We start from the raw sequence: 11,253 nt of genomic DNA on the forward strand, positions 1-11,253 counted from the left end.
TTATGTGTTTTTAATGAGAGTTTTGTGTTTGTCATTGGGTTGCCAAGGCTGATGATGAACCGACGGAGGGAACGCCACGGTTTAAGGTATTTTCAGGAGAGAATTCTGTTCACTCTAAAATATGCTGGGTCGTTTCAACCCACGTTTGGGTCAAATATGGGCCGTTGGGTTAACATTTTTAATAATTATTTTAACCCAAAGGTTGGGTTTATCCATATTTTTCAGCATTTTTTAGAGTGAACTTACTGGATACTGTGCAGTATTACTGTATTTTAATGCAATTTTAATAAATTAATAAATGTAATGCATTATGCAACGATAAACAGTGCAGTTCATTCTTTAAAGCATCTCGTCACACCGTTTTCATCTCATGCAAACATAAAGGCCCTTTCACTATAAGCCGTCTTAACTTTTATTCATTTCCAGGATATAAATTCTTGATATCAAAAATTCAGTTTTCACTAGTTAAAATATCAGGAATTAGATTTCTACTAGAAACAATGGCAATGTTTTATATCAGGAACTACATTTCCACTAGTGATTACATTTTCACTAGTTAAAGTGCTAATTCTTGATATTAACAATTTCTTTTCAACTAGTAAAAACTATAATTCTTGATATCTGTAATAGTATTTCCACTAGTGAAATGTCACCATTGGCTGCCATTCAAATTCAATTGTTGATATCAAGAATTTATTTCTTACTAGTTGAAATTCTGATTTCACATTTCATATCAGAAATACAATTCTTAGTAGTAAAAAACTTTTTTTTATTACATTAATTAATTAATTTTTAATTCGTTTTTTTTAAGACATTTTAATTACAGACGAACGACGAAAAAATTTCTTCATGTCTTAAAATGTAACTTGACACCCTTGCCTCATTTAGTATGAATATTCAATGAATATGCAAATGAGCCCCGCCTCCACTCTTTCATCACCAAAATGACATATTTAAACGTTTTTTCCTTAAAAAATATCTTGAATGTAACTCGACACCCTTGCCTCAATTAGTATGTGCGGTTCTATGAATATGCAAATGAGCCCCGCCTCCACTCACTCACTCACTCAGCTCAGAGATCCACTGGTTGACGATCACACGTTGATCTGATTGGTTACAAGGTAGTTTGTGACGTCAGAAACACCAGCGATTTCAAAGCGTGTTTTTGAGACTGTCTTTGGTTCACTGCAGTTTTAAGGAGGAAATACTCAGCAATGCTGTCGACTTATTACACATGGTTTGTCTTATTAAAGCATATTAAAAACACCACATAGACACATAAACTACATTAAACGGAGGACTTTAAGATCAGTATGTGCTCTATATTACACAGCTGAAGATACTGAACTGATGTATAACGGTGTGTTGCAGGAGAACGAGGATGAACTGAAGGGAGCTTGTGGTTTCACTCCTCATCCACATCTTAAGGTTAGTCCGAGTCGTATGGGTGTTTGTGGAAAGCTCAGATGTGTGTGTGTGGGATCATTAACACTGTGATTTCAGGATCCCGACGGGATGGATGAGCTGAAGGGAATGAGCGCTTACACTGAAGACACGTCTCTCAGAAGTTATTCACCAAACCATTCTAAGGTTCAAACTAAACCATACTCTGTTTCTGGTCTCTTCTAGTGAGGTTATTATTGCTCATATCAACTGGGTTTTTTTCTTCCAGAGTTCATATTCCAATGGGTTTACGGGTCCTTCTCCATGGGATTCAAAGGTAGGGCATCGATAGGAAGCACAAGTCATTTTTAAACCAGAACTCCTTCAGAAGCATCACTGGTTGAGTTTGATACTTTCAGGCATCCGATCTCTTCACGACGTCAGACTTCAGTGACAGACACCAGGAGACGCCAGACTGTCGACCCGTACGTTTAAACATCGCTCTCATGATCTCTGCCAAGCTTTCAGTGGCTTTTATTAATGTTTTTATCTGTTTGTACAGAAGAAACCGGCGAAGTTTAAAGTCCCCCGTTTACACCGCAGACAGTCAAAGGTAAATCACCAAACTTTTTATTTCAGCACTTCGAGTTAAACTTCGTTAAACGAGAAACTAGTTAAATAAAATCTAATATTTTATTACATTTTATTTTTAAATTTCCCATTTTCATTTTAGTTAAAATTGTTGTAATTTTGCAGTTTCTTTTTTGTTTTTTGAATTCATGTTAATATACTTATAATATATAATATATAATGTACTTTTTGTAAATTAAATGAAATGTTGCCTAAAAATGTTAAAATAAAAAAATTATTATAAAATAAATATATTTGTATATATAAAAAAAATGTAAAAGTATACATGCTATATCATTAATATATTATTCTTGTTTTTATTAATATTTTAAATTAGTTTTTATTTGTATATCTTTCATTTGTTATTTGTATTAGTTTTTATATATATATATATATATATATAATATATTAAACATACGTATAGTTTTATACAGTTTTTAAAATACTATAAATCTCTAGTTTTTTATTTTTTATTTCAGTTTTATTTATTTTAATAGTCAAGTCAAGTCAAGTTTATTTGTATAGCGCTTTTCACAATACAGATTGTATCAAAGCAGCTTCACAGTATTAAATTTAAATAATACAACAAAGTTTGTTTCAAGAGGAATTTATTGATTGATAAAATTAAATTAAATATCCCCAAAATATCCCCAACTGAGCAAGCCAAAGGCAACAGTGGCAAGGAACCGAAAAACTTCATCAAGTGACCTAATGGTGTCCTAAAACTCCATCAGGTGACCTAATGGAGAAAAAAAACCTTGGGAGAACCCAGGCTCAGTCGGGGGCCAGTTCTCCTCTGGCATTTATGAGCTAGAGGCCGGATTGTAGTTTGAACTGTAAGATTATATGAATGCCTGGCTGAAGAGATGCGACTTTAATCTAGTTTTAAACTGGGAGAGCGAGTCTGAGCAACGAACAGTATCAGGAAGACTATTCCAGAGTTTTGGAGCCAAATGTGAGAATGCTCTCCCTCCTTTGGTGGTTCTGGATATCCTAGGTATGACCAAAAGCCTTGAATTTAGTGATCTTAAAGAGCGCGATGGATTATAGGGTGATAGAAGATCCGTTAAATAGACTGGAGCTAAGCCGTTTAGGGCTTTATAAGTCAGTAGCAATACCTTGTAATTAATACGGAACTTTATAGGTAACCAATGCAGTGATGATAAAATCGGTGTTATATGATCATATTTTCTTGATCTCGTAAGAACTCTAGCGGCGGCATTTTGGACTAACTGTAGCTTGTTTTACTTCAAGTTAAACTCATAGAAAGTATATAAAAACATTTTATTTCAAATAGTTTTTTAATTTTATTTCCTTTTTAGTCAATGTTTATTTTACTTCAACTTATAAAATGTTTCTTACGGTTTTAGTTGACAATAATAACCATGGCTTCAGTTTGCATAATTTTTGGTGTATTTTGGGGAATTTTGGGAATATTTAATGATCTACAAAAGCAATAAACAGCAATTAAACGTGCAGCTGACTTCCACACACTGTTGATTTGTGTTTTATAGAGCATTGAAGACCCTGAGATGCGGCCGACTAAAGATCACGAGGAGGTGAACGCTTGTCTGGTTAATTCCCCGTGTTTCACATATTTCTCACATTTTCCCTTGATCTTATTTCTAAGGAATGTTCTCGCTTCAGTTGAGATTCTCTGATCTGATTTGATGATTTCGACATGGTTTCACTTGTGGTTCACATTCTTACAGCAGAAAACTAGTTTTACTCTTCTGTATGGATGAGCTTCTGTTTCTGCATTACAGACATCATTTATGTAAATGTGCGTCATATCACTTTTTGATATCAATGAACGTTGCCGGGTTATTCTAGTCTCAAACTAGTGGTACTAGTGTGGTAACCATATAAAACACAAGTAAATACAAGTAAATAAATATAAATACAAATTATATTTATATAATATTATATATACAGGGTAAAAAAAAGTTATGACAACAATAATTTATTAATTTAATTTATTTTTAACTCATCAAAATGAAGCACTTTTCAACTATTTTAAAAGTTATACAAGATTCAACTGCATTTTTTTAAAAGTCAGTTTAATGTAATTTAAGTTTAAATGACTTAAACATCCAAGCTGATTGATAGTACTTACAAATTTAAGGCAACAACTTTTTTTTTTTTTTTACAGTGTATTTATCTTATTATTCATATGTGTATTCATGTTTTTATTTATGTTCATAATTATATTTAGTTTTTACATTTATTTATTCATTTTTTAATTAGTTAATGGAGCTGATGCTGTTGATGGAGCTTAATTTGGTTAAATTAAAAATGTTATTTATATAATATGTATATTTTATATTTATATTATAATTCTATTTTGTATTTATATGTATAAATATAAATACAAATATTATTTGTACATAATATTTATACTTATTCATATGTTTATTTATTTTTATTTATATATGTTTTTTGTTTATAATTATATTTATATTTTTTACTTGTATTTATATTCATTTTTTCTTTAATGAGTGACAAGTCAAAATTATTTTCTGTTGTAATCAAAAATATGCCACATATGCTGTTGATAATAAGTTTTGATGATTGTCTGCAGATGAAGAAGCCTCCTCTTCTTGAAGTGCCGCCGCTGTCCCGCCGAGACTCAAAGGTGCCTCTTCTTTCTCCTCATCTCACTATGTAAATGTTAGTATTGTCCTGAAAGCATTGACGTGTGACATCTGTAGGCCGTGGAGGAGGACGAGGTCCCTCAGAAGGGTGCAGATTTGTTCAGGGCCGGAGACCTGGAGCCGGAAGAGGACTTCGGATGGGAGGAATACACACCGGTATCTGTTATCTTTTCACTCTCATGCTTTTATGTTGTTCACGCAAACGAGTTTAGCGCTGACGGTCCCTCTCACACAGGACAATAAACCACAGAAACGTACAGAAACTGACACGGATCGCAGAGGGTCAGAGGTTAGAGTGCCTTCATCTCTATCTACTGTACGATAAACTCCTTCACTACCACTTCATCTGGTATAAATCCTGCTTTTTTCAGGATGCTTTTCCCGAAGACTTTCTGGAATCTCCTGGTGCCACGTCTGGAAATTATTACCTGTCTGAAGCTGCTAAGGTATTTAGCAACAATATAGTAGAGTCCTATGAAATCCCTTTTATTTTTTCCCAAATTACGAAAAAAATATTCTTTTTTTTTTTCTTTTCTTTTTTTTCTCCAATTTTAATGGTAAATTAAATTTTAGTAATCAAAAAGCATGTCTAATTAATTGAAATCATGAAACTTATACCCATGAGATACCTTATACCTATAAACTTAGGCCCTATGAAATACATTTGATTTTTTATCTCAAATTCCGTGTTATTTTTTACCAAATTCTGGGTTTTCTATTTTAAGCTTAAGCTGTGCATTTAAATGGTTTAATTGCATTTTAATAATCAAAAGCATGTCGTATTCATTGAATTAGACATTAATAAAAACAATTTATATATATATATATAAAAAATCATTGTTTATTTAATTTTTTTTCACCAGAAATTCTGTGTTGTGTATTTACGTAAGGCATAAAACATTAATTTAATTGACCTTTTAATCATATGAAATTAAACAAACTAAACACAACAGTTTTACTGTCAAAATTAAAACATGGAAGAAAATGTTTAATTATTCCATAAAAAAAAAAGTTTTAATAATAATTAATTTTATTTTATTTGTACTGTACAACATTAATATATTTCTGTCACAATTTCTGCATGTTGAACCGAACTTTTATTTTGACGGGTTGCCGTGAAGATTTATTTAATTTAATTGTATTGTACAACATTCACATATTTCTGTCACAATTTCTGCAAGTTGAACCAAACTTTTATTTTGACGGGTTGCCGTGAAGATTTATTTTATTTAATTGTACTGTACAACATTAATATATTTCTGCCACAATTTCTGCAAGTTGAACCAAACTTTAATTTTGACGGGTTGCCGTGAAGACCTTTCCGTGTTTATGTGTGTTTGTTATGATGATAGTTTTTCTGTGTCAGTGCGATTTAAGTTTACTGATCTGCTTTTTATTTATTCATCAATATTTGACCAATTCCGTGATCCGGGGAACGTTTAATTCTATTTTATGACTGGATTCCGCAATTCCGATTTCCGTTTTCGCAGAAATATTTCTGTGTGATTATATTCGTCATATCTGGTATTTTCGTCTCATTCCCCATCACATCTCTCTCTGTAAGGCTGAGTGGATGTCGGCTCAGATGGACATGAAACGACATCAAGATCAAGAGGAAGAGCAGAAGCGTGAGGAAGAGGAGGAAGAAGGGGTCAGTGATTATGCTAGTAGCATGAATTAGTACATTGCTAGCATGTTTTAGCATGTTTACTGCAGTATTTGCGTATCGGTCACTTTCTCTTGATGTGATTCTGAAGTCTGTTTGTCATAAACGTGTGTTTGATTGGCAGGACACCGACAGTCTGATGGAGTGGTGGAATACAGTCGAGTGTGAGTCGAGATTAATTCACTAATTCACCCGCCGCTCATCAGATCCAAATCATTTCACATTCAATCTCTTGTGTTTTTCAGTTTGGGATGAACAACCTTCGAACGAGAGGATCAGCTCTAAAGAGGAAGAGACCATGTAAGATTCACAATGTCATAAGATAAGATGACAAACTTTGTGTGGTCTTCAGATTAGCTCAAGAACAGTGCGTAGAGAGCTTCATTGTACTTGCGGGACTTGCCTGACTGCATTGTGCCATGTGTAGAGTTTGGTGGAGGGGGGGTTATGGTGCGGGGTTGTTTCTCAGGGCTTGGCCCCTTAGTTCCAGTGAAAGAAACTCTTAATACTTCAGCATACCAAGACATTTTGGACAATTCCATGCTCCAAACTTTGTGGGAACAGTTTAGGGATGTTCCTGTTCCAGCGTGACTGCGCTCCAGTGCATAAAGCAGGTCCATAAACACATGGATGAGGAGTTTAGGGTGGAGGAACTGGACTGTCCTGCACAGAGTCCTGACCTCAACCCGAGAGAACACCTTCGGGATGAGTTAGAGCCGAGACTGCGAGCTTCTCGTCCAACATCAGTGCCGGACCTCACACATGCACTTCTCAAAACTCCCATAAACACTCTCCTTGACCTTGTGGAAACCTTCCCGGAAGAGTTGAAGCTGTTATTTCTGCAAAGGGTGGGCCAACTTTTTCCCTTGGTCGAACATTCTTAAAGTTAGAGCTTATTTAGAGATATCAGCCGGATGTCTTAGTGCAGGCGCTAACGGCTCCAAGGCTGTATCTCGTAAATTACTCCACTAATAATGCCCAGAATGGCACCAAACTTCTACAGTTGTACACATAGGTTCTGTACTCATAAAACGAGGCATGGAAAGTTTGTAAGTACATCAGGAGTTTATTTAAATAACACTTGCCTGACGGCTAATGCTACCGCTAACCCGGACGTCGACGTCACTTCAGTGAGTTGAGAAAAGCACGTAAAAGTCCTGACAGAAAGCGATGCATAAGGATTTAGTGTAACGACAAATTATTATTTGTAAGTGTGACTAATAATTGTTACAAACTGGTACTACCAACAAAATATTAGTGCATTCCTGGAACTGGGCGTCGTTACACTACATCCTTGTGCATCGCTTTCTGACAAGTTTGGTACCATTCTGGGCATTAGTAGTGGGGTAATTTACGAGACACAGCCTTGGATCCGTTAGCGCCTGCACTAAGACATCCGGCTGATATCTTTAAATAAGCTCTAACTTTAATAATGTTCAACCAGGGGAATAAAGGCTTCTGGGGGGTGTTTGGCTCGAGGTCATGGTGCAAAGGACCCTTGGTTGATTTTACTCCGAACCCTCCCTTTAAACCCTATGGATCAGGAATGTCATTAAAGTTCATGTGCATGTAAAGACAGACGTCCCACAACTTTTTGGCACTATAGTGTGTCTCCCAATGGAGATAAATCATTTACATTTACATTTACATTTATGCATTTGGCAGACGCTTTTATCCAAAGCGACTTACATTGCATTCAAGGTACACATTTTACATTTTGTCAGTTCTTGCTTTCCCTGGGAATCGAACCCATGACCTTGGCGTTGCTAGCGCCAACGCTCTACTGTTTGAGCTACAGGAAAGCTCATTCCATCAACTCATCATTGATAAAATCCTAAAGTCCCGCCGTTTGTCTTTGTCTCTTTTAAGTGTCACACATATTAAGACTCTGTCCTCTTTCTCTCCTGTCAGATCGTTTAAAGCGGTGGCCGATAAGGTCCATCGCGGTCTCCGCGTGTACCTGAAGATCTTCATGGAGCGAGCCGAGCTTCTGTACCAGCACGTGCTGATCTTATACGGCATCGCCGACGACCTCAGCAACTTCCACCATCGCACTAAAATCGCTAGCATCACGGGGGGAACGACCACGGCCATCGGTGGAGCCGCGGCCATCGCGGGACTGGCGCTGGCTCCGGTCACGCTCGGCGTTTCCATCATCATCTCGGCCATCGGACTGGGCGTCGCTACGGCGGGCGGCATCACGGCGGCTTCAGCCTCCATTTCAGACAATATCAACAACATGCATGTACGTTCACGTTCAGTATCATATGCAGCTGTTACATGATTACAAACAAACACCTTTTCAGTCATTTTTAACTGTTTATGTCGACTCTTTAATAAAATTGGCTTCGCTGATCTTTAGATCAAGCCTCGCTAACATGTACTAGATGAGTAAAGTTTGATGGCTAACTTGGATGTCTTTGAAAAGCTTGAAGTTAGCAGATTTGACTTGTCAATAGAACGTTATTAACATTCTCTAGCACATTGATAACATGTTTTATCAAGTTGCTAACATGTTTTAGCATGATTTATCAGACTGGCTGACATGTTTTAGCATTTTGCTAGCATGATTTAGCATTTTTCAGGCATGTTTCTAGCTTGAATTGCTGACATGTTTTAGTATATTGCTAGCATGTTTAAACATTTTGCTAGCATTATTTAACACAATGCAAAATTTTAGAGCACATTAGCACATTGCTAGCATGTTTTAGCATTATTTAGGACTTTGCAGACATGTTTCCTGCTTGAATTAGCACATTACTAGTATGTTTAACATGCTGCTAGCATAATTTAACACATTGCTATCATGTTTTAGCATGATTTAGGACTTTGCAGACATGTTTCCTGCTTGAATTAGCACGTTACTAGTATGATTTCACATGTCCCTATAATGATTTAGCACATTCTGACATGTTCTAGCATATTTCTAGGATGATTTAACACATTACTAGCCTGTTTAAACAGTTTGCTTGCATGATTTAACACAATGCTAGCATTACTAAAAGACTTGATAAAACGGTCTAATGTTGTTTTTGCTCCATCCTCACGCAGGACCGTAAGAAGATCGAGGTAATCGTTCAGGACTACGAGGCGCAGCTGGTGGAAATGCAGCGCTGTTTACGGTTCATCATTGAAGGTCTCGGTCAACTGCGCGCTCAACCGCTGCTGCGACGCAACAACTACTACACCGGCGACTGGGAAGTGCGACGGGCGCTGCAAACCATCAGCCTCGTTACTGACCCGGTCGAGCGAGCGGAAGAGATAACTAACCATACTCTGGCCAAGCTAGCCAGTCTGCATTCAGGAATGGACAAGTACTTCACTAAAGACATGAAGGAGGTGAAGAAAGGTTGTAAGAAGGAGGTGACGGCTGAAGTACGAAGCCTGGCTAAACATCTGCAGGAGGGTTTAGTGGAGCTCAATTCCATCCGAGAGCAGCTGCTTGATGCCACTGGGAACATCTGAAGGCCCATTGGCTGCTGTGCTGCTCATTTGCATAAAATTAGATTCTCCTCAAGGAGCTGGAAATCACCAACATAAACAAGCAATTCCGACTTTTGTTACATCTTTTTATTTACATCTCGCAATTCTGTTTTTTTTTTTTTCTGCCATGGAATTTTCTTCTCAAAATTGCAAGTTATAAACAAGAAATTCCCACTTTCTCAAAAAAAAAAAAAAAAAAAAAAATTTTTTTTACAATTAGAAAAAAAAATCTCGTAATTAAAAAAAAAGTAATTGATACTTTATCTCACAATAAAAAATAAAAAAAATCTCACACTTCAGACTTTTCTTCTTAGAATTGCAAGTGTATATCTCCCAATTGCAAGACATGAAGGAGGTGAAGCTAAGAGCAGCTGCTCAATGCCTCTGGGAACATCTGAAGGCCCATTGGCTGCTTTGCTTAGCTGCTCATTTGCATAAAATGTAATTCTCCTCAAGGAGCTGGAAATCACCAACTCTCAATAAAAATAAATGAAGTGCGGCTGCAAATCGCATTCAGTGTGAACGAATCTTACACGGGATTGAAATTAGTTTTTCTCTTGAGAATGAATGTCTCCTGATGAAACAATAAATATATTCAGCATGCAAATGAGTGCAAGCATGCGGGAGCTTGTTTCCGGGAGCTTGTTTCCGCCACGGAATAAAAAAATAACAATTGTAAACAAGCAATTCTGACTTCTTGAAATTCTGAGTTTAAATCTCGCAATTGTGTTGTTGTTGTTGTTTTCTGCCATGGAATAAACCATGACTTTTTTCTCGTAATACCGAATTTGTCACAATACAGACTTTTTTCCTTCGAATTCTAATTTTACATCTCGCAATTCTGTTTTTTGTTGTGAGATACAAACTCAGAATTGTGAGTTGCAATTACCTTTTTAATTGTTTAAAAAAAAATGGTGGAAATAAACTTCCATACGAGCATCCTATGCACAAATATTAATTATTAATATTAAACAAATATTAAATATTAAGAGTCCAGAAAAAGTAAGCCTGATATTTTTCCCATTTGAACAACAGTTCCCATCATGCTTTGCTGGACTACATAACCTAAACAACAAATGTTGTCTGTAGTATTTCTGCATGTAGTCACAATAATCATCTTTCATATTTAACTGTTCTGCTGTGGCCAGAGTTTGTGTTTAAAATCCAGTTTTTGTTCTCATTATGGTGAAACCGAAGCCCACAGACAAGTTGTGTTGTTATGTACAGTAATTGAGATTGGATGCTTTGGATGCAGTGCATTTTAAAGTAAATCTGTCATATATGCTCGTTTTGCACAACTGGTATTATTATTACCAGCACTAAAAAAGTTCCTTCATGTCTTGACATGATTTTGCACAACAGCACTGAAGATATGATGTAAATAAAGGTGATTTCAAATATAGCTCTGTGTGTGTATTACTTTAATCAGTTATGCAA

General features: G+C 36.1%; 1 protein-coding gene across 3 annotated transcripts in view; it reads left to right on the forward strand.

Moving 5' to 3' along the window:
* LOC309492590 (uncharacterized protein) overlaps window positions 1-11,218 on the forward strand; it is a 34,308-nt gene extending 23,090 nt beyond the window's left edge. For 2 of the 3 annotated variants that reach the window (XM_082161575.1, XM_082161573.1), the window contains 16 exons: window positions 48-86; window positions 1,372-1,428; window positions 1,504-1,590; window positions 1,673-1,720; window positions 1,803-1,868; window positions 1,946-1,996; window positions 3,528-3,572; window positions 4,595-4,648; window positions 4,725-4,823; window positions 4,903-4,956; window positions 5,039-5,113; window positions 6,232-6,318; window positions 6,458-6,497; window positions 6,579-6,633; window positions 8,245-8,578; window positions 9,385-11,218. In XM_082161575.1, the coding sequence (XP_082017701.1) occupies window positions 48-86; window positions 1,372-1,428; window positions 1,504-1,590; window positions 1,673-1,720; window positions 1,803-1,868; window positions 1,946-1,996; window positions 3,528-3,572; window positions 4,595-4,648; window positions 4,725-4,823; window positions 4,903-4,956; window positions 5,039-5,113; window positions 6,232-6,318; window positions 6,458-6,497; window positions 6,579-6,633; window positions 8,245-8,578; window positions 9,385-9,798 (1,605 nt within the window). In that variant the 3' untranslated portion in view covers window positions 9,799-11,218. The remainder of the gene's footprint in view (window positions 1-47; window positions 87-1,371; window positions 1,429-1,503; window positions 1,591-1,672; window positions 1,721-1,802; window positions 1,869-1,945; window positions 1,997-3,527; window positions 3,573-4,594; window positions 4,649-4,724; window positions 4,824-4,902; window positions 4,957-5,038; window positions 5,114-6,231; window positions 6,319-6,457; window positions 6,498-6,578; window positions 6,634-8,244; window positions 8,579-9,384) is intronic. The other variant, XM_082161574.1, reaches the window with a different exon arrangement.
* The last annotated feature ends 35 nt before the right edge of the window (window positions 11,219-11,253 follow it).

This window comes from Leuciscus leuciscus (genome assembly GCF_965113295.1).
Source record: "Leuciscus leuciscus genome assembly, chromosome: 2".
NCBI lineage: Eukaryota > Metazoa > Chordata > Actinopteri > Cypriniformes > Leuciscidae > Leuciscus > Leuciscus leuciscus.